Below are 23,783 nucleotides of genomic sequence, written 5' to 3'. Positions count from 1 at the left end.
TTTCCTGCTTTCTCTGCATAAAAAGAAAAAGAAAAAACTTGAACAAACCCTATTCAAATTTTTATTTAGAGGGATGTTCAACTTATGATAATATCCGTCTAATTAACAATAGCCATATCATTTTCCTCTAAATTGTGGAAGGAAAGAAAAAAAATCCCAATAAACTGGGAGGGAGATGATATTCTCGATCACTTGTTTAAGAAATGACCCTCTTTACTTTAGACTTTAGAATTTGGCCAATGTGAGGGCGCTGATATCTCCTCCCACCCCCCGCGCCGCCCGCCCGACGGCTGGCTAACGTTTTCCCACAATTTGACCTCTCTCTCTCTCTCTCTCTCCACACACACACAACAGGAACAGTTGGTGGGCACAACAGAAACCGTTTGTGGAATGGTGGGCTTATCTTTGAACAACGTAGGCCCCGCCCATACCACACCATAGGATAATCCAAACCGTCCATTTGATGGGCCATAAACGCAAATAGGTTGCGTCCCAAAATATTATTTTCATAGGCTGATCCTAGCCCTCCGATCTAAATAGAAACTACATCTTATGCAACCTCTATAGATTGTAGGGTTGTGATCATCCTACGGAAATGATTTTTGGGGCACAACCTATTTACATTGTGGCCCATCAAATGGACGGCTCGGATCATCATATGGTCTGGACGGTACACTTCATTTTCAAAAATATGGGTGGGGCGTAAATTGGTACGAACCACACCATAGGATGATCCAAACCATGTACGGCTTGGATCATCCTTTGTTGTGGACGGGCCTTAAATGTTACTGTACGACCACAGGATGATCCAAACCATTCATTTGATGGGCCAACCCTTCTGGGGGCATAACCCATTTACGTTATGGCCCATCAAATGAAAAATATGCTTCAACCATGGATGGTGGGGCCTACGATTGGGCCTTAATGTTAGTGTACGACCAACTCCATAGGATTATCCAAACCATGGATGGCTTGGATCATCCTATGTTGTGGACGGGCCTTAAATGTTACTGTACGACCACAGGATGATCCAAACCATTCATTTGAAGGGCCAACCCTTCTGGGGGCACAACCCAATTACGTTATGGCCCATCAAATGGACGGCTCGGATCATCCTATGGTCTGGACGGTACACTTCATTTTCAAAATATGGGTGGGGCCTAAATTGGGCCTTAATGTTACTGTACGAACCACACCATAGGATGATCCAAACCATGGACGGCTTGGATCATCCTATGTTGTGGACGGTACGCTTCAATTTGAAAAAATATCCATGGGGCCTACGATTGGGCCTTAATGTTACTGTACGACCAACTCCATAGGATTATCCAAACCATGGACGGCGTGGATTGTCCTATGTTGTGGACGGGCCTTAATGTTACTTTATGACCAACTCCATAGAATGATCAAAACCATTCATTTGATGGGCCATAATGTAAATAGGTTGTGCCCCAAATAAGGGTGTCAATTTTGGCTCGTTAAGGGCTCGGCTCGAATCCTTAACGAGCCGAGCCCGAGTTAGGCCTGGTTCGGCTCGGCTTGGCTCGTAAAAGCTCGTTTAGGGCTAAAAGTCTAAAACCATAGATAATTAGATATTACTATATTAGACTATTAGTTTAGTAATTTGAGAAATTTCTAATTTAATTAAGAGGTTTCCAACTTTCCATTGGCTTTCCAAGTGGGACCGAACATTAAAAACAGTTTCTGATTTTCCACTAAAGTATCAAAATTAATTTGGGATTTTATCTTTATTCAGGATTTTGTCTTTTTGTATAATTGTATGATTCTAATCAAAAGACATCCTAAATATGAAATATCTCATTGAGTCATTGTTTGTTGAATTTTGAAAACCATTTGTGAGTCCAAAACTGATTATTGAGCTCTAATTTATGGGAAAAAATTAAACAGATCAGACTGATTCCAGGTCCACTACCAAGCTCGTTAAGGCTCACGACCTTGGCCGAGCCGAGCCGAGCTGGACCAAGCTCGGCTCGGCTCGGCTCATTTACACCCCTAGCCCCAAAAATCATCTCCATAGGATGATCACAACCCTACAATCTATAGAGGTTGCATAAGATGTAGTTTCTATTTAGATCGGAGGGCTAGGATCAGCCTATGGAAATGATATTTAGGGATGCAACCTATTTACGTTTATGGCCCATCAAATGGGCGGTTTATATTATCCTATGGTGTGGTATGGGCGGGGCCTACGTTGTTCAAAGATGGGCCCACCAATCCACCAAGGGTTTCTGTTGGGCCCACCAACGTTCCTGTTGTGTGTGTGGAGAGAGAGAGAGAGAGAGGGACAGACCGGTCAAATGGTGGGAAAGTGGCATATACGTTAAATCCTAACCTTTAACGTCAGCCAGCCGTCAAAGGCTGGGGAGGGCGGGGGGATATCAGCGCCCTATATTTACTACCTTTTGTTTCTTGGGACAGCCTCTCAGCGTATTTATCACTACACTTTTGATATCAAGGGGGCTGTCCCAAGTAAAAAAAAAAGGGGGAGGGTGAGCGTTCTCCACTCAGTAGAATTCAGAAACACGACATTTCTTACCTCCTACTTCTTTGCACTGACGTGGCAACAATCTTACATGAGACGGTGCGTTCTACGCACCCCGTGCGTATTATAACGAAAAAAAAAACAACCGCGCTCTTTTTAGCGCCGTTTGCCTCGAGTGATGATGAATTCGCACCCCCTGTAGGATAATTTGCGCCCCTGTGAACGTGATTTGACGTCAAAAAACGTTAAAGTCTTTTATCTGTGGTGCAAATTATCGTATAAAGGGTGCGAATTTATCATCTTCCAAAAAATTGGTCGTTCTCTCTTTTCACTCCCGAACCGCCATTTTATTTCCCCAATTCAGCTTCTCTTCTTTCTCGAATTCAGAAACCCTAGAAATCTAGGGTTTCAACAACGCTCGAATTCAATAACCCTAGATAATTAGGGTTTCTACGCTCTCCTCTCGAAGAATTCCTCTCCTGCAAACCGATCCAACTCATCGTAAGATGAAATGAAGCGCGACTTCGAAGAAATCTCCGAGGAAGAGTGGAAAAACCACAAGTTCGAGATTTCTAGGGTTTTCAAGAAGGCGAAAACCCCTCCTCCGATCGAATCTTTCACCTATACCTCCAAAAGCCGCAGTAATTCTGCAGAAAATTGTGTAGATTTGGAAAATTGTGTAGATTTTACAGGAATTGAAGACAATTTAGAGGACGATGATGCTGAGGTGAAAAATTGTGTAGATTTAGAAAATTGTGTAGATTTTGCAGGAATTGAGGACAATTTAGAGGACGATGATGCTGAGGTGAAGAATCTTCGGCCTCAGGGGAGTAGAGCTCGGAGATTTGTTGTAGATGAGGATAGTGATGAGGATTTTGCCGAAGTGTTTGAAATCCCTTCAACAGAAGAGGAAAATGAAGGAATTTTAGTCAAGGAAGAAGAAGAAGAATTTTTAACAGAGGAAGAAGAGGAAGAGGTAGAAGAAGAGGATGTAGTTGGCCGAGCGCTTCAGAAGTGCTCAAAGATATCCGCGGAGTTGCGAAAAGAGCTTTATGGTCCTTCAATGTCGTGGTCTACTGAGCGCTATGCTGAAGTCGAAGCTTCTTCTAATAGGATCGTGACACAGGTATTAAAAAAAATCTCATTGTTATATTTTAGTTCTTTTTTTTAAAAAGTTAGTGTGTATTTTTGTTTCTGTAGGAAGATGTTGATGCGGCTTGTACGACGGAAGGTTCGGATTTTGAGCCTATTCTGAAGCCATACCAGCTTGTGGGTGTCAACTTTCTTCTTCTGTTGTATAGGAAGAACATTGGAGGAGGTACTTATTTTTCTAGTTATGATGAACTTTTTTTAGTCATTGAGATTTTATTGGTTTCTCATATTTCAGAAGAAAAAAAATGTCAGTTTTGGTTGTTTTTTTGCTTGTTTTAGATTTCCATTCAATTCAAGATTTTATTGGAATTCACCTATAGAAACTACACATTATCCTTCAGTTGTGGAATTTGTTGTGATTTAAATCGTCTCGGCCAAATTGGATTCAATCCATGAAGGAAACATGTGAACACAAAAAAACTTTTTTGTTTTCTTGGTGATGGAAATGTATACAGTCCTTCCCTAAGAAGCTTAGATTTTGAAAAACTTCGTATAGCATAAAAACCAGAGGGTAATTCCTCAAATGTTATTGCTTGGTCTACATTGTGGAGCCCTGGTCCAATGAGACTTTTTTGTTTGTTTGTTTTGCTGGCTTGAACTAACATCCCTATGGTTGTAGCACTTGGGAGCTTCTAATTGAGATACGAGCTCAGACCTGGTCCATTGAGACTTTCCCATATAAGTGACAAGATTTGGGGACTTATACAGAGGTTTTAATTCTTTATCATATTTTGAGAGGCCCTATCGCTATGGTATTGTAAGGCTGTTGTTTGCAATTGGGCAAGAACTGTACTTAACCACAGATATTAGCCCTACTGATTTACAGAATTAGGCATCAGTATAGTACTTATACACATATTTTAATTCTGTAACCAACGAATGGTCATGCACATAATTTTCTACAATTATGTAGAAGGATCCGGGGCTTGTTTCCGCTGAAGTTTGCTTTGGAAGCTAAATTCTTTTTGCTTCAAAAGTTTGCTGCACTGTGCTTCTGTCATGCTTCTTCTTAGAGTTTGCTTCCTATTTTGGTGATTACCTTTTCCTAAATGTGTGCTTTCTGCTTTTGGTAATTCCAAAGTAGTGTTTTAAAACTAGAAATAGTTTTAGATACACTCCAAACAAGTGTATTTATAACTTAGAGAACTCATTATATGTATGAAAGAAAACTTATGTAAATTTTTAAACTTATCATAAATCGTAAGGGTAATTCCGGAATAGCGGTTAACATTAAACCTAAATGACTAACAAGTCAAAATTGTAGGACTACAAATCCCTACAACTTGTAACTTTAATAAATCGTGGAGGCCTCTTTGACTTGTGCTATAACCTACATTCGCCCTTCGTCAATAGACTACTGTACCATATCTCTTTTTATGTATCTTGTGCACTTCTAATGATGTTTTCTACATGCCTCGTGTTCACTACTGATGATTCTTTCCACTTGCTCGCTCTTTTCTTTTCTCATTGCTCTCTTCAAGAATTTAAATTTCAGTTTCGGTCCCTATAGAAAAGAAAACAATCCGATTTTGGTTGGAAATTTCGGTGGAAATCCTTTAAACTCGCGGATGTGTGTGGAAACAGATGCAAATGATAGAATTTTAGAATGCAAATTCATGAAATGCTTGAATAAGCACAAGTGCACACTTAGCAACTATCACATATGCAAGACAATCATCCATAATGATTTAACAACATCGAAACCTAGTGACATGCCTTGTCTCAAATGTCCGATAATTCAGTACATACAAATCAGAGTTTTAAAACTCCCCTGCCTCGACGTCAACTCCCCCGAGTTGACTCCTTTTAACCTTGGCTACATTCTGCATTGCGCCGCATCTATGTTTCCCGTTTTGCCCTATAGGGTCAATAAAAACTCCTTTGACTCTCGAATTATGACCGCGTCAACTGAGTACTCATCTGCGTCAACCGAGTACTCGACCACGTCATGCCAAGTCGACTACGATTTTCTTTGGCCGCGTTCTGCGCTACATCCACGTTTTTAAACACTGCATACAACATTTCACATGTAATTCATATAAATATTTATGCATAATATATACACCACATTTCACATGTAATTCATATAAATATAATTAAGCAACACATGCTGATATATATTACCACTTATACACTTATAGTTTTGGTTTCACAATGCATTTCACTTTTGGTATGCGTTTAGGGGGATGGAAACAGTAACATTTGGGATGTTTTATTCCTAAACCAATTCGTTTACCTAACCCCACCTCAATCTCTTTAACTCAGCCACAACACCTTCCCAAGCCTCTCTTTAAGTTCCAACCTAAGAAGCACGGGTACGGGTACGGGGTGCGGGTACGACACGACACGGGTATGTTCGGGTACGCTGAATATAATAATATTTTCTATTATTTTATTATATATTTATAAAAATTAAAAAAATTTAAAGAACAATCAAATTAAAATTAACATCACCAAAATTGCAAAATCTAATATTACTCCATATTTCATAAGTTCCAACTTCAAGTACAAGATGTTACGATCGCATCATTCATTAGATATAATGTCCGTCGCCTCATCTCCAATATCATCCTCTACATCATCGGTAAAAACAACGGCCTCCAAATCTGGCTCATCGAGTGAAAGGCTAGCAACTTCAAGCACCCCAACATCCTCAAAAGAATCAAATGAATCTCCACCTATGTCCCATATCTTCGTCTCTCCTTGTACATACTGTGGAGATCGTCTTGATAGAAGACGAAGATTACTACGAACAAAAACCAAGTCTTGAGCCCGTTGTGGAGTTATCTTCTTCCTTCTCAAAAGTGCACAAAGGAGTAAGTGCTCCAATTCCTCTCGGCACAAGATGTGCTCCAATTCCTCTCGGCACAAGATGAAGACGAAGGCTGCATAAGAAGCTTCAAAGCTAAGCTTTGAAGCATAGGAGCACACGTACCGTGAACAGCCCACCAATCATAAGGCTCTAAAGTAGCTCGGTCATTGATGGAATCAGCGTCATTAAATAATCCAGACTTCATAGAGAAGTGGGCAAACTCCACATTAGCCTTCGTGCGATCTGCTGAATTGAGAAAGTACCTTTTGAGGCACTTTACCCTCTCTGCATAAATCTCTGTATCCTTATGTGGAGGAACACGATTTGAACCGGCACTAAGCCATTCTTCGCTGTAATACCTTCAAGAATAGAAAAAATAATTTAGTTTCATGTTAAAAGTACGAAATAAAGTTCACAATGAACATAACTATTAATCTAAATAAAATTTGAAGTCACCTAACCTTGGATTCAATGAATGAGCCAAGCAATGAAGCGAAGTGTTGCTCTTGTTCCAACGATCAAAAAGAATTTCTTGCACCACTTCATAAAAGCTAGACTCTTCTTCTTTCCTCTTTCCTTCATTCCTTTCTATAGACTGCCGTCTTCACTTTCTCAATCATCGTGTCCCACATATCATAAACCAAATGAAGACAAGGCTTATCCGTGTCACACTCTCTTAGCATGTCATACATAGGAGATGTAAAAGAGAGTATGTAATCGATGGAATCCCACCAAACGTCATCCAACACCTTCTCTTTCACAAACTTTGCTTTTCCTACATCATCCTCTCGATAGCAATTCCATTTGTCACTAATCACCATCGATTGTAGACCTTGCTTTAAGAGTTTAAATCTCTTAAGCATCACAATAACACTCGCAAAGCGAGTCTCGGCAACGGAAAGCAACTTCAAACTATTGAATTCGTTGAATATGACCAATCTCATCGAATGATTCATGATGAAATTCTTCACTAGCATGACATCTCCCGCAATATCCGAGATCCAACTACATTCTCCATAGGCAATTTGATTTACTTTCACATTCTTTGCCGCACAAATGTTCTTTAAAGAAAGATTGAGTGTGTGCACCACACACGGGGTTCAAAATATGGAAGGAAATTGAGCTTCAACAAGTTGTCCTGCCGCCTTGCAATTTGGAGCATTATCGGTAACTACCTGGACAACCTTATCATGTCCAACCTCATTAATGACTTCCTTCAATAAGTTAGCAATGAAATGCTTGTCCTTTGTCTCCCCCGAACAATCTATCGCCTTAAGAAACATAGGTCTACCTTCCGATACAGCCATAAAGTTAATGAGAGGCCTCCTCTCTGAGTCGCTCCATCCATCACTAACAATGCTTACGTCTTTCTCCCTCCACGTGTCTCTAATAGGTTGCAACAACCTATCAATATTAGCCCTCTCTCTTTGAAGTGGAGTTGTCCTAAGCAAGTTGTACCCCGGAGGCAAATAACCCGAAAGTGCATTGTTGGCGGCAAAAGTGTAGGAACTAGCATAGTATGGGTTCCTTGCTAGGTGAAAGGCAAGCCACTGGAGTAAAACATTCGAGCAATCTCGACATGTAGTTGATCGTGAGCCGCCATTTTGAATGCCTTTTCAATAGCACTCGCACTCCCACTTGGACAACTTGTCTTCCTGCTTGCTTTCACTTTAAGACATGGTCCGATTCCTTTTACCGCTATCTTCAACAAGTGTGCCCTAACCCTTGTGTAGGAGCTAATGAAACTCTTACTACAAAAATTGCATTGCCACCTCACATTCCCTCCACCCTTAGGATCTTTATCATATCTAGAGACATGCTTCTATAAGGGCTTCGACAAATCTTCATCAGTAGAAGACGTATGTACGGCTTGGGCGGCACTACTAGCACCGGATGAAGACATTCTAAAATCTATTAAACAACAAAAACAATTTTAGTACGCAACGTTGCAACCCAACAAAACAAGGGACTCTAATTCTCAATTACACAAATTGAAACAAACAAGGTTACAAGGCAACACCAATTGTAAATTTGTATACACAAACCAAACATACCCATGTAAATTAAACAATTGTATACACAACCAAACATACCCATGTAAATTCAAAAAGGCAAGTGGCAAATGGCAATACAATGAAATGCAATTATAAATTTATAATGAAGCAATTTTAGACTCTCAAGTCTCAACAGGTATTGCACCTAGTGTTTAAAAACGCGGATGCGACACGGAATGCGGATGAAGAAAATCCTTGTCCACTCGGCGCGGACGCGGGCAAGAACGTGGTTGACGCGGCCAAGTTAGATGAGCCTTAATTTTTATAAAGCCACCCCCTTGTAGTGTAAAAGAGTAATCATAAATGCACTAGAGGTGGCTGTCCCAAGGAAGAAAATGAGGCCAGTAAATCACTTTCCTACCTCTATCAATGAACATAGACGGTGAAAAATATATGTTGGAAATGATGTAAAAGGATAGTCATAAATACTCTAAAAGTGGCTGGCTCAGGAAGAAAAGGGGACAAATACACACATCCCATTATTTAATATTTAATGGATGTTAAAAATAGCAGGTAAGGGATATGATGAGACAAAACATGCCAAGTGTGCTCACTCTACTGAGGCTTACAGAGGAAGACAAGGATCACATTTATTGAGGAATAAATAGCGTATAGAGGAAGGAAACAGGGAAGTGATATCTTCACTCCTTGTTTTTACTTGGGACAACCCCTTGTTTATCTTTGACTACTCTTTTACACTACTGGGTGCTGTCCCAAGTAAAAGAAGGGCAAATATATTATCTTCCATCACCAACACTTAGTTACTTTTGGGTAAATAAGAAGAGGTTTTTCCTGGCCGACGGATTTTCTGCGATGCATCCAGCTGCAGAAGGGCTTTGTGCGAGCAACCAAAGGTGTTCGAGCTTTTCATGGCGATGAAGGAGAACCACAACTCAACCCAAATTTATAGGTATTTGGTAGTTGAACAGATCTTGCTTTTTATCCTTTTTAATCCTTAAATATGGGAAAAAAAGCTTGTTACGCTTGCCAGACTCGGCTCACTCGGCCCGGACTCGCCGAGTCTGTGACTCCAAAATGCGGCTGCCGCTATTCCGAGTCGACTCGGCCGAGTTCCGAGCCGAGTCATCGAGTTTTGAAACACTGATTGCACCCAAAAATCAGTTTTGGACTCTCAACAGCCCAACAGGGCTTTTGGCGGGATATCCTCAGCCTCTTACCGCTATTTGATCGTGAAATCACGTATCGTGTGTACTCCGGCGAGCGGATATCTTTCTGGCCCATGCGATGGTGTTCGGCTGTACCGCTCCAAGCCCTATTCCCGGATCTTTTTCTAGTTGCAGCGGATAAGGATCTCTATGTGAAAGATTGTTTTGAATACGTTGGAGGAAAAGTTATATGGCAGCCTCCTTTCCGTCGGAATTTCTTTGACCGCGAATTGCCATCGGTGACGAACTTATTTCAGATTCTGGAGCAGAATTATGTTAGTGTCTCTGGGAAAGACAAACGGTTGTGGGCAGCAACGTCTTCAGGTAGCTTCTCGGTAAAGTCTTTTTATAATAGTTTGGTGCCTTTTGAGGTTAATCATCTGGTAGCAAAGGTGTGGAAAACAAAGGCGCCCCCTAGAGTATGCTTCTTCGGTTGGGCGGCATTAAGGAATCGAATACAAACAGTGGACTTCCTGCGTCAAAGGCACATGCTGATTGTCGATCACATTTTCATACACTGTCGAGTAGTAAGGGAGATTTGGGGGAGGCTTTTAGGCCGATTTGGCATCATATGGGTGTTCCCTTCATGTTTGCAAGATCTGTTTGCCGGCTGGGGATGTATACCTTGGGGAAGCAAGGGAAAGAGGTTGTGGTGGCTATCCTTAATGGCGGTTTTATGGGTAATATGGACAGAAAGGAACTCTCGGATCTTTGATGGGAAAGCTAAATCTCCGTTCTTTTTATTTATTAAGGTCATTTCGCTTACTATCTCCTGGGCTAGAGCCCTGCCGTTATTCCGTTTCGTCTCGGCATTTGAGCTGTGGGAAGGGTGGACGGTAGTGTGCCATAGCAAGGAAGTTCAGCAGGTATCCATTCAGCATTGGAGCCCTCCTCAAGAAGGGCACTTTAAATTAAATTTTGATGGTTCAAGCTTGGGCAACCCAGGCCCTGCAGGGATTGGTGGAGTATTACGAGATAGCAACGGTGTCGTCCTGAAGGCTTTTTCTGGCCCACTCGGCTTAGCGGATTCGAATGAGGCTGAGGTAAGGGCAGCGCATCAAGGCATTGTAAGCTTGGTTAGGGAAATATCAGACAGCTGTGTTGTGGAGGGTGACTCACTGAATGTTATAAGATGGCTCAGGGGACCTCAGACTCCCCCGTGGCGCTTTCTTAAATTCTTTGACGAGATTACAGATATCTTACAGAGGCGGCCGGTAACTTTTAATCATGTGAGGCGCTCTGCTAATGACGCAGCAGATAAGTTAGCAAAAGTTGGCGTATCGCTGCAGGCTTTAGAACTCTATGATTTTCTCCCGCCCTAATTGTATTACCATAGTTTGTTTTATTTTTCTGTGTTGTAAGGGGGACACCCTCAGTCTTCTTTTAATATAATTGCTACCATTCAAAAAAAAAAAAAACAGCCCAACAGGGCAACAGGTATTGCACCCAAAAATCAAAACATTTGGACTCTCAACAGCTAACAGGTATTGCACTCAAAAATCAGTTTTGGACTCTCAACAGCCAACAGGTATTGCACCCAAAAATCAGTTTTGGACTCTCAACAGCCAACAACCAACAGGTATTGCACTAAAAAATCAGTTTTGGACTCTCAACAGCCCAACAGGTATTGCACCCAAAAATCAGTTTTGGACTCTCAACAGCCAACATGTATTGCACCCAAAAATCAGATTTGGATTTTGAGAACAGATTGTGAGTCCGAAGCTGATTCTTGGACTCAAAATTAGATTCAACAGATTGTGAGTCCAAAAATCTGCTTTGGACTCACAATCTGTTCTCAAAATCCAAAACAAACAGGGCCGAATAATCTGTTTTGGACTCAAAATCGATTGACAAAATCCAAAAAAAAAAAAAAACAGAGAGAGAAAGAGATACAGAGAGAGTGATAGAGGTAGAGAGAGAGTCAAGAAGAGAGAGGGAAACAGAGAGAGAGAGAGAGAGAGAGAGAGAGAGAGAGAGAGAGAGAGAGAGAGAGAGTCCGAAGCTGATTCTTGGACCCAAAATTCATCTCAACAGATTGTGAGTCCAGTAATCAGCTTTTGACTCACAATTTGTTCTCAAAATAAATAAAAAAACAAACAGGGAGAGAGAGAGAGAGAGAGAGAGAGAGAGAGAGAGAGAGAGAGAGAGAGAGAGAGAGAGAGAGAGCCGGAGAGGGAGTCGAGTAGAGAGAGAGAGAGCAGTGTTAGGGACTTAGGGTTTGTTTAAGAAAACCCTTTGTTTTCTTTTTAAGTCTTTTTAACCACCCCCTCCCCCCCCCCTCTCTTTTACTCCACACAACCCTATTAGATTAATAAGTAATATAACACACACACCCTCTTTTTACCTGAACACCCCCCCAACTATTTTTTTTTAAAAATAAAACATCTGGTGCGTGTCGGGTGTGCACCCCAAACGCACCCAAAACCCAAAAACCGTATTTTTTAAAAACCCATCTTTGGGTGCGTACCCGTACCGGATACGCACCCGACACGGGTACGGAGAGCTTTTAGGGTTACCCGTGCTTCCTAGGTTCCAACCAAATAGCCCCTATTTCCTGGGTTGTTAATGCCTAAACCAATTCTTTTACCTAACTTCATCGGCCAAAAGCCAAAACAGCCACCATACTTTCATATTCTCAGCCGTTTCTCCTTGCTAACCTACACATTAACCCATACTATTTCCATTCTTTCCTTTAGCCGACACCTCCCTTCATCTTTACAACCGATTCTTGAAAGCTTCCTTCTTGTTCTTTTGTTCAGAGCCCATTACTTCTTGAAACCTCCCAAAGAGATCCCTTGAAATCCCACTTACCTCTAACCGATTCCCTTAACCAATCTTGAAGCCAACCTTGGCCCCATTAACCGAATCTTGATTTCTAACTACCCAAAACTTCCACCATCTTCTTGAAAACCAATCTTGGTTTTTTAAACCTTTTCAACCTCGACTAACTTCCACTTATCATTCCCTATGCAGTCACATACCCTTCAACAAAGATTTCCATTACTTTCACGCCCTTTTACTCCCTTTTATGTGCCCTTTTAACAATTTCATGTGTCCTTTTCAATCTTTTCACATTCCTTTTCCTTTGTTTTTCTTCCATCTCCCTTGATTTTCCCTCCACTAATCTCATCACTTTGCCCTTTACTTTACCCTAAGCTTGTGCTACAGCATATACTTCTGCTATCTGCCTCTGCATCAATTTTGGTGAGGAAGAACTTTTGTGGGATATTGATTCAAGACTTTGTGAGAAAATTGAAAGAAATAGTGAAGGTGAGGCGAATAAGGACACGATAACAGCTTAATGGGCCCTCTACCTCATAATGTTGCCCAGTTAAAATTCGATAGCTACTTTTTGGGTGACACTGAGTATGGCTGGGATCAAATGAGTTTTTAAGGATGATAAGAGTGAGATCATCAGTTTTTTTTTTTTTTGAAGGGCAAATAGATAATATATTAATAAACGAGACCGCGGAAGTTCTGAGGAAAGTACAAGGTAAAATGAAATAAAAACAAAAACATAAAGAGTATAGAAATTGAGAAGCCGGAAACTCAAGGAGGAAGATGGTCAAACTGTTCCAAGCCCTCCCTAAAGACTCCTTCTCTGGCTAATTTATCTGCAGTCCCGTTTGCTGATCTAGATTGAGGAAGTCCCGTTTGCTGAGATCATCAGTTGTTCTAGATTTTATTGTGTTCTGCTGGTGTCTCATTTCTATATGGACTCTGAAATTATTAATGACATACTGCTAATTGGATTTCATCCGCAGCTAGATGCTTACTTAGATTAAGAACTGATGGTGTTTACTACACCTGTTTACATTTAGTTGCCTTTTCCTGTGAGCATGCCCACAGAATGTCAATTCATCAGTGATTTATGGTCGATTTACTATTTGGTGTCAAATGTTTTAATTGTGCGTAATTAACACCTCTGCAATACTGATCAACAAATGGAAAAAAAAAGAAAGATTGCTGTGGGTAGTTTAACTTACTCAAATTTTTAATCAAGGAAACGAAAAAAGAAGAAGATTGCTGTGTGCCGTTTAACTTATTCTAAATTTTAGCATGGATTAACATATACTGATCATGAAATGGAAAAAAAAAGGATTGCTTTGGTGCAGTAACTTATTCAGCTTTTTAGCATGGATTAATATTTGACTCTTACAAGTTTACTCTGCAGCCATATTGGCAGATGAGATGGGGCTTGGTAAAACTGTTCAGGTATACTAGCCTTCATATCCTTGCATATTTCTGCAGAGTTTCTATAAATTGTATTTCTGGAATCGGGAAATGATTGCTACTGCTTTCTACTCTCACAGGCGATCACATATTTAATGCTTCTGAAGCACTTGGACAATGACCCAGGTCCTCACTTAATTGTCTGCCCAGCTTCCCTTTTAGAGAACTGGGAAAGAGAGCTTAAAAAGTGGTGCCCATCATTTTCTGTTCTCCAATTTCATGGAGCTGCACGAACTGCCTATTCAAAAGAATTAACCTCTCTAGGCAAGGCTGGTCTGCCACCTCCATTTAATGTGTTATTAGTGTGTTACACACTTTTTGAGCGTCACAGGTTTGCAAAATTGTTGGGTTTCCTCACTTTAAAATTGCATTTCAAGTTCCTAATCAATATTGCTATATTAGCCTGTATGTGGCTCTTTATTAGTTGACTATTTTGCATTTCTTATGGCAGTGTGCAGCAAAAAGATGATCGTAAGGCGCTGAAGCGCTGGCGATGGAGCTGTGTTATAATGGATGAAGCTCATGTTTTGAAGGATAAGAATAGCTATCGTTGGAAGAACCTAATGTCTGTTGCACAGAATGCACAACAACGCTTGATGCTCACAGGGACGCCACTTCAAAATGATTTACATGTATACTGTTGGGTTATGTCCTTTCTTTTAGATTATCACTGGAGTTTATTGTTTTTGCAAGGGGCAAAGGGCGCCCCCATTGGTCAGATTTCATTTAAGATGGCACAGAAAATTACAATTATAACTGTCTTAATTGAAATCTGACCAATGGGGGCGCCCTTTGCCCCCTTCTGCAGGGGCGCCTTTGTATCTGGCATTGCTCTTGTTTTACATGTTCATTACAAAACGATGGGTGCTCCGATTTGATTTTTGTTCTCACAACAACGATACATTTCACTCTATTATGAATTCTATGCACAACTTCACAATGTGCATATTTCCTGTAGCATGGAGGAATTGACTAGCAGCACCAAAAGCATTTGCTAGTTTAGGTCTTGTGATGTTAGTTAAATTAATTTTCCTACAAATCTCTGATATTATGCATTAGAATCGTCTAGAATTGGCTAACAACCCCGAAAGCATATGCTAGTTCAGGTCTTGTGATGGTTAGTTAAATTAATTTTCTTACCAATCTGTGACATAATTCATTAGGATCATCTCCAAACTGATCCAAGGTATGCTTCTAAGAAAAAAAATTTGACTTTTTGGATCTTGTCATTTCCATAGCCAAAAAATACGTGAATAATTTCAAGCCCTTGTTAACAAGCTTGTTGCGAAGATGTTTCTGTACATCTGTGATGTTTTAATCATCACAAATTATTACTATATCACCAACATAAGCTAGCATAGTAGTGGTACTCCTTTTTTTTGAAATGAATAGTAGTGATACTCCTATTCCTTATTTTGATAAATTTTAGCTCATTGATAATCTTTTTGATTTGAATAACTTTTTTTTTCTCCCTTGCCTTGTAAGAATAAGGTAAGTGCCACTTGAACCTTTTTCTCCCCCTGCATGGATCTTTAGCTCGTACAATTGCCACTTCAAATATAATTGGTTGGCCAAGCTTATTGACTTATAAAGCTTTTCTAACCTCTCTCATAATTTAGGCGCTTCGTCTTCCATAACGTTAAAACATAGCGTTACCTGTGTAAACGAAGAGTTTGAGAGTAAGCATTGCACAATCTCCAAGATCTTTTTTTTTTTTTTGCGAAGGAAATAAGGGAATAGATTCTCTATTTTTGTACCACATATCCTTGACACCAAGAAAAGAAATGAAAAAGTGGTTTCTAGAAAAGAAAGGAATTTGCGTTACCTGCCATACATAGCCGAATCGTGTTGATCGCCTTCGACTCATTGTCTTCCCATCTACCATTTTCTCCGTCTTCCCATCTTTTCCCTTCAACGCCTTAGCTAGACCCTATTGAACAAGGATGCCCTTCATCCTCATCTGCCATAGGTGAAATGCCCTTTCCGTCGGATCTGTCGATGTTAACTCGATAGAAACAATTTTACCGCCATCTCAAATCACCATCTCAAATCACTGTTGGTGTGAAATTAACGGATAAGTAAAATAAGAAAACAAGCCACAATATGAACACTGGGATTTTACGTGGTTCGGCCAAGATGCCTACATCCACGGGTGAGAACACGATCTTACACTTAGAGAAAACAACTATACAAGGATTACAATGGATTGAGAACACGATCTTACACTAAGAGAAAACAAATGTACAAGGATTACAATGGATTAACCCAAAACCCACAAACCCGCAATCCTTCCCTTGCTTTTCTCACCCAAGTCTGTACCCAAGAAAAACTTGAGAGAAAAGCCCAAGAGAAAAACCCAAAAAAAGCACTCTCCTCTCCTGTTCTTATCTCTCCTCTCTCTCTCTCTCTCTACACCAGAGCCGTAGCCGCAACGTCCAAGAGAAAAGCCCTCTCTCTTTTTGCAGCCACCACTTGCCTCCCACACCTTAGCGGCAGGTATATGGAGTTTTTATAATTAGGTTTTCTAAAACCTAAAACACAAGAAATTTCCACTTCAACACCAAAATTGGGACGTAAAGGTAGTGAATCCGAGGAAGCATATGTGAGATAGAGATTCAATTGATGCAAACATCTAGGAAGGAGAATACTCATTTGAAAAATCCTTCCCAACAACAAAGGAAGGAGTTAGGAGAAAGTAAGTGTTGAATTGAGAAACAATTAGTAACTCTTTTTTTGGATACTGGGAACCAAGGTTTTATATTTCAATTTCGGTCGGCACAGAAATGGAAACATTTCAGTTTCAGTGGAAATCTTGTAAAATCACTGAAACGTATGGAAGCATATGCAAATGATGAAATTTTTTAATCTTTAAAAAAAATATGCAAATAATGAAATTTTAAGATGAGACTTTGGGAGATGCTTGAATAAGCACAAATACATACTCATAAACTACCACATAAGCAAGAAAGCCAACCATAATGGCTTAATCACATCGAACACCTAGTGACATGCGTTGTCGCATGTCTGGAACAGTAAAGTCAATAAAAAAGTACAATGTAATGAAGTATAAGAGAGTACTGTGCGTCTCCCCTCTAAGGACCCCAACTCTATGTTAATACCGCATAGAGTTACGAGGTATTGTTGGTCCCATGTCGATCTGACATCCTATGCATATCTTTGTTGTGTAGTTCAATGATGTTGCATACCAAATATCATTATCTACATTAGTGAAATGAAATAGAATGCAAATAATATCTTTCCATCTTTTGTCGTTCCGATCATTTCGGTTGAATTTCAGGGATTTCGGTCAGATTTCGAGAATTTCGGTCAAATTTTAGAAATTCGCTCAAAATTTCGGGGAAATAATGATGTAAAAGGAAATTATGTAGATTTCGTTTCGGTGGCGATGGAAATGGAAACATTTCAGTCATTTCATGGAAATTTAAAATCATGGCTACTAGAGCTTGTATTCTCGTGGGCTTTCTAGAGAAGCACTCCATGTTTGTCATATGGGGTCATCTGAAAATAGCTATTGGGAGTGCTGTAATGCCACACCGTTTGACTTTTTTTCAAAATTGCATGGCCTGAATGGAATTTACTTTTTCCGTAACATCTGCTTGTGAGGTGTTCATATTTTAAATCATCCAGATACGGCTTTGTTGCATATTTATTGCTTAGTCACTAGCAACATCTTTACTATAACTACAATGGCATTTCTTTGCAGGAGTTGTGGTCGCTGTTGGAGTTCATGATGCCTGATATTTTTTCAACTGGAGATGTGGATCTGAAAAAACTATTGAATGCAGAAGATAGAGATTTGATAGCCCGCATAAAATCCATTTTGGGACCATTTATTTTGAGGCGCTTAAAATCGGATGTAATGCAGCAACTTGTCCCAAAGAAACAACGTGTAAGTCCAATGGTATTTACCTGGTTAAGTTTCACATTGGTCTCGAATTTTATGGGTGACGTAGTGCACTCAAAGGCATGGTTTTAAATTTTGTCCGAATTTCGGTTGGGACCGAAACTGAAATTTCGCGAAATAATTCAATTTTTTTTTTCAAAAATTCAGTATTTTTCCAAAATTACAGAAATAATTAATTAATTCTCTTTTTTTTTACTGGATTTCGGCCGAGACCGAAACTGAAACCGAAATTTAAATCCATGCCCAAAGGTATTGTTTTATCCTTGCCTTCTAATGTAGTGTATTCCGGAGATATGAGAAAAAAATTGCTGCAGGTTGAGTATGCGATCATGGGAAGTGAACAAGCCGAGGCTTATAAAGAAGCCATTGATGAGTATCGTGCAGCTTCTCAAGCTCGCATGGCGAAGTTATCAGAGTTTAATTCTAATAATGTTGTTGGCTTTCTTCCACGGCGTCAAATTTCTAACTATTTCGTGCAACTACGCAAGGTGCTGTAGTTTTTCATGTACTGCCTGGGTCTTATCTGTGGAACTTTTGGATCTGATTCCAGATATCTCATGCTTATGTCAGATTGCAAATCATCCCCTACTGGTGAGGCGTCTTTACAATGATCAGGATGTTGTTCGTTTTGCGAGAATGTTGCATCCAAAAGGTGCATTTGGCTTTGAATGCACATTGGACAGAGTAATTGAAGAACTTAAGGGTTACAATGACTTTGCACTCCACCGGGTAATCCTTGTTGCAGATACTTATGTTGTTGCATTTATCTTCATTGCTTGACAAGTTGTCATAGTTTGCACTTTGTTCTGAAAGTGCTAGATCAGCATGACTTGAGTGTTGTCAAACTCTTATGACTCGTACAAGTCAACTCTCGAGTCGAGTTGAGTCGCTGGGCTTTCGAGGCGAGTCACATGGGTGACTCGCCTATGTTGAAGGCTCGTCTGGTGATTCGGAGAAGTCGTTGGATGTCGACTCGAAAAAATAACTCTTACGAGTTGAGTCAAGTCTCTGGGCCTGGGCTTTCTTGTTTTTATGGTTGAAAACTTGGAAGTTGGAACATAGTATTTTTGTGCATGCAAGTTACAACCATACAGTTATTTATATTTTTGGCTCAGTGCTTTATCCATGTGCTATTGGTTTATGTTTTTTACATGCTTCATCTTTTGATATATAATTTCATTTTTTTCAACTGAATTTCTTTTCTTGTAAAAAAACCTTACTAGTCACGAGTCGTGTCGAGTCACGGGTTGACAACTATGATCACAACAACTCAGTCACACTTTTTATATAAATGGTAACGGTGATTTTATACACTCCGACACATCGCAATTGTTTTTGTTTGCTTCTTCACTCATGCAGTTGAAGCTGAATCAGCCACATCAAGATACCCATGCTGCTGTTAATTATATTATATTTTTGTGCGTAGAAAGGTAGGTTTGTTAATTGTCAATTTGTCATGTAACATGCAATACAATTTTCAGTTGCAAATCTTGCCCGGGAAGCTTAGAGGGAAAATGGACAACTGATAACTGATACCAACAACATACAGAAACCCCACAGGGATCCAATTATACAATAAAAAGCTGCATCAGGATGCCAAGTACCCTTTACCCATTCCCCTCCCCCCCCAAGCTTTGTGATGCAGATAGTAGGCCAATAAGTGGCATATTTGCCTATTAGGATTTATTTACATTTTTAAAATTTTCTATGTTATTTTCTAGGATTTTATTTTCCATGTTATTTTTAGAGATTTTCTTTTCCGTGGAATCTTAGTTCCATTGCCTATATATAGGCCTCTTGTATTAGGGATTTTAAGTTTGGATGATTAATTGAATTGATTGAGATTCTCCCCTCTAATTTCGTCTCTTCTTCTCCCCTCTAATTCTCTTCTAATTCTAGTTCTCTTATCCTCTTCTTCGGCCTACGTTGGATATATCCAAACCATCTTAAGCGGTGATCTCTCATCTTCTCCTCAATTGGAGCGACCCCCACCTTTTTTACGAATGTCTTCAAAACACTTCTTTCAGTTTAAGTGTTTTAATTCCGAAGATACACTTCACCATATACCTGAAGTATATCTTATTAGTGGTCAACTAGGAACACCTGCCTATGAAAGCCTGTTTGGGTTGAGACTTGATTTTTCAATCTCTTTCTGAGTCTGATTTCAAGGTGTATTTGGGGAGAGCCAAAGACTGATCGAGCAATGCAAAACAGTGAAGCGCCTGGTGAAGTTGAAGTTGTTCCTTCCATTGCAAAACACCAACTGAAATTCTACTCTGGTGAACTAAAATTAGACTCCACAGCCCGTTTGCCCTACCCAACAAACACACCTTTGTTAGGTATCCTGAATATTTCTTTTGTCGATAAGAATTCCTTTATGGACCATCTAACCCAAGTAGGGATGGTAGTGGAACTAGATGGTTGTGAAAAGTTAAAAATAAAAAATATGGATAAAGATGAAAAAAATAGAAGCTTCGTGTATGAAAGAAATACTTGGGAACTATTTTCTAGGAAGGAAAGAATACGGCTGGCTGCAAACAGGGGGTGTACAAAGTTAAATATAAATTCAGTGGTTTGGCTGAGAGTTGCATAGGAAGATTGGACTAAAAAAATCTATAATAAAAAATAAGATCTTAATTACAACGATGTTCAACCTGCCTGTGAATATGGTTACAATCAGAGTAGTTCTTTTGGTTGTTAACTGTAATGGATGCATTCTGAAACAGATTGATTTTAAAACTTGAATATGGTCACTTTCATGGGGAACTAAAGGGAGAATACATGGAACATTTTTTTTCATTACGAAGGTCTCCAAATCTTTGAATATGTCCATTTGCCTGTAGCATGAAGAGAGCTATCTATGTTTTTGAGCATGGTTAACTAGGTTGTACTTTCGAAACTTTTATTCAAAGTACAGTTGACAAATCTTGTTTTATGGCAGATAAATCAGGAATGACGAACGTAATTTTGTTCCCTTTTTTTTTTGTACTTATGCTTCACAGCTACTAGTTACGTATTACGGTATTGATGCAAAGGGAGCTCTTCAGGATAAACATGTTTTGCTTTCTGCAAAATGTCAGGTATGTTTACTCAAGATGTCATTTTAAATTTGAATTGATTCATTAGATTTACCTAATAAACCATTATATTCTGAAATCTTTCCGAAGACTTAAAAGTTGTATTCATGCGAATGCAAAGGGGAATCCAGGTTTTTAGTTTGAAAACAGTGTAAAAGAGAGTTCATGATCAGGCTGCTGCATGCTGTCCGTCCAGCGTTTCTTGGATTTTAAGTAAGAAAATCAGGGTTTAGAAATCTCATGATTCTAAATTCCGCGTATCCAAACGGCCCCAAAATGTATTTGTATTCAAAATCCCTTCATACACCCACATGGTTGGGCAGTGATTTGGGTCATTTATCTGGTGGGCAACTACTAGACCGTATTGGGGTGGCTGGTTGCATGGCAAATTGGTTGTCAAATTTTTTGGCAGAACAGCATTTGACCCTTTGTTTATCAAGGGGTTATGATTGTCTGCTCAGCGTGGGTTTGTACATGCTCAATCTGGTGGTAGTCCACCAGATCAATGGCCCAAATCACCAAACACACACAAATACTCGCTACATGCACGGTGGGCATATCAATACAAAAACACTTATATCACACTAATACTACATTTCTCAACAAATGAAACACAAAATCGAAAAGAAAAAAAACAAAGTTTGCTTGTTTACTTTTGTGTTGCAGGTGTTAGCCGAACTTCTTCCTTCATTGAAAAAAGATGGGCACCGGGTTCTGATTTTCAGCCAATGGACCTCAATGCTTGACATTCTAGAATGGGCTTTGGATGTCATAGGAGTTACATACAGACGCCTTGATGGCAGGTATACTCATAGCACACACTACATTGTTATATGGATGCATGTATATATCGCTGTTGTGTAATGTTATCATATTTGTGTTTTAAATGCTATAAGTCAGGGTATCCATCTTATCATTTCTGCATGGGTTTGAGCCTGTATCTCCATCGGAAGGTGCTTTGTGTCGCAACCTCCATTTTGTGGGTTCAAGCCAAAAAATCTAATAATTTCTCTTCCAACTTCTAAATGCCAGTACTCAGGTAACTGAAAGACAGACTATAGTGGATACATTCAACAATGACCCTTCTATCTTTGCGTGCTTACTTTCAACAAGAGCGGGAGGGCAGGGGCTAAACTTGATTGGAGCTGATACCGTAGTCATACATGACATGGATTTCAACCCGCAAATGGACCGCCAAGCTGAAGATCGCTGCCACAGGATCGGGCAAGCAAAACCCGTCACCATTTACAGGTATCTCATCCATTCGTCAACTACTCATTTCCATATAATCCTACACATTACAAAAGTTTTCCATCCTTTTTTTTTAGTAATGCTAGGGAAACCGAGAGTACGACCAAAAAGGGGACCAAAAAAATTGATTCTCGCCACAACATCACAAGTGACGTGAGCCGGCCCTTAGGTTCAGGAAAATGAACAATAACTCTTTTTTTTGTGCACACATGGCACATTCTCATTGTAGGTCCCCTGCTCGTTCGTACTCTCGCTCTCCATATCATTTTCCATTTTTTTAATGAATGGCACAAAAGTTTCCCATCCTGTTTACATTTTTTTCCTTGCTGGTTTGAAAATCATGGATACATAAATTTTACCCTTCTGGGTAAGCTTCTTTCAGGCTTGTGACCAGGGGCACTGTGGATGAGAATGTTTTTGAGATTGCAAAGCGTAAACTGGTACTGGATGCTGCTGTTCTGGAATCTGGTATGGATCTGGATAATGAAAGTGACATGACCGAGAAGACGATGGGAGAGATTTTATCTTCCCTCCTGCTGGGTTAAACTGAGGAGTGGAAAATTTAATCAAGGCACTGGATTCTTGTTTCTCCATTTTTGCAGACCTGAAGATCGAATTTCTGTGTCGAATCATGCCACGTGGAAAGGTTGAATTATGTGTAGTCCACCCCAAAATCTCGACCCCAACTCAAATGATTGTTGTCTACTATTGTCTCCTGATTAAGGAAATGATTGATGTCTTTAGGAAGAAAACAAACATTTGGGAACAGATTTGACCCATTACCTAAAATGATGGTGTAGAGGTCAACAAAAAGGAAGTGGGAAAGCAGATCTTCATATTAGTGCAAACTTACTGAAGTAGTTAGTGGGTGATCTGAGTTGGAGATCACATGTGAAATTGAACTAATATTTCATGTGAGTTGAATGGCTTGGCAGCCCTTTTGATTCTTCCAGGTGAGAAACAGAACCCTTTTACCCCCTCTTTTTTTGGTGTGAATGTGGGGTTGGTGGGTGTTGTAGAGTATATTCCAATTAGTCATTTGAGTTCCTTGATTTAGCCAAAAAGTTATTTGAACAGTATTTCTAGTAAACTCCTAAACATTCCTCAACTCATAATGGACAGTAATTTCTTTTGGACACATGCTCTTGTTCCCATTAGTTATTTATTATGTTAAGTTAAAATTAATTGATCCCATGTAGGGCAGTGTATTAGCATTTTCCTATTAATGTTGATATATGTATTTGATAGTAATTGTTTTAGGACAAAAATGCCCTTTGATTTTTTTAATATTCTGCTGAAAAATTCATCCATTTTTTTATTTCCTTGAACAATGAGTCTAGTATTTGCCAGTTTTTTTTTTTTTTTTTTATCATTTAATGATTTTCGATAGGGGAATGATATCAGCACAACCATGGTTTAATAATTGCACAAACTCAGCGTGTCTTTTCTTTTTTATATTCTTTCCAAGCTTGGTTTAAAAATCCTCATTTCATCTCTGCAGGTTTGTTGGTTGCTCTGTCCATGACAATATATGAGAAATTAACAGAGATATGAAGGTGTGTTTGCAGACAATAAATGAGAAATAAACCAAGTATTCATCCTTTATTTCG

At 39.6% G+C, this 23,783-nt stretch overlaps 1 protein-coding gene across 2 annotated transcripts; it reads left to right on the top strand.

The window, feature by feature from the left end:
- The first annotated feature begins 2,806 nt into the window (after positions 1-2,806).
- On the top strand, positions 2,807-23,311 carry ETL1 (SNF2 domain-containing protein / helicase domain-containing protein). Of its 2 annotated transcripts, none has more exons than XM_077390878.1 (12): positions 2,807-3,629; positions 3,704-3,821; positions 13,850-13,902; positions 14,001-14,251; positions 14,372-14,552; positions 17,645-17,830; positions 18,160-18,333; positions 18,416-18,574; positions 20,848-20,925; positions 21,589-21,725; positions 21,955-22,173; positions 22,556-23,311. In XM_077390878.1, the coding sequence occupies exons 1-12, from the start codon at positions 3,015-3,017 to the stop codon at positions 22,716-22,718; spliced, it is 2,334 nt and encodes a 777-aa protein (XP_077246993.1). In that variant the 5' UTR covers positions 2,807-3,014; the 3' UTR covers positions 22,719-23,311. The 2 variants fall into 2 exon arrangements, with proteins under 2 accessions (XP_077246993.1, XP_077246994.1); XM_077390879.1 differs by having other exon boundaries at positions 2,808-3,629; positions 13,862-13,902.
- The last annotated feature ends 472 nt before the right edge of the window (positions 23,312-23,783 follow it).

Source organism: Tasmannia lanceolata, unplaced genomic scaffold, assembly GCF_043159265.1.
Source record: "Tasmannia lanceolata isolate RefF3 unplaced genomic scaffold, GAP_Taslan_0.1 ptg000011l, whole genome shotgun sequence".
NCBI lineage: Eukaryota > Viridiplantae > Streptophyta > Magnoliopsida > Canellales > Winteraceae > Tasmannia > Tasmannia lanceolata.
The sequence above is the reverse complement of the archived record's forward strand: the minus strand, read 5'-3'. Positions and strand labels throughout refer to the sequence as shown.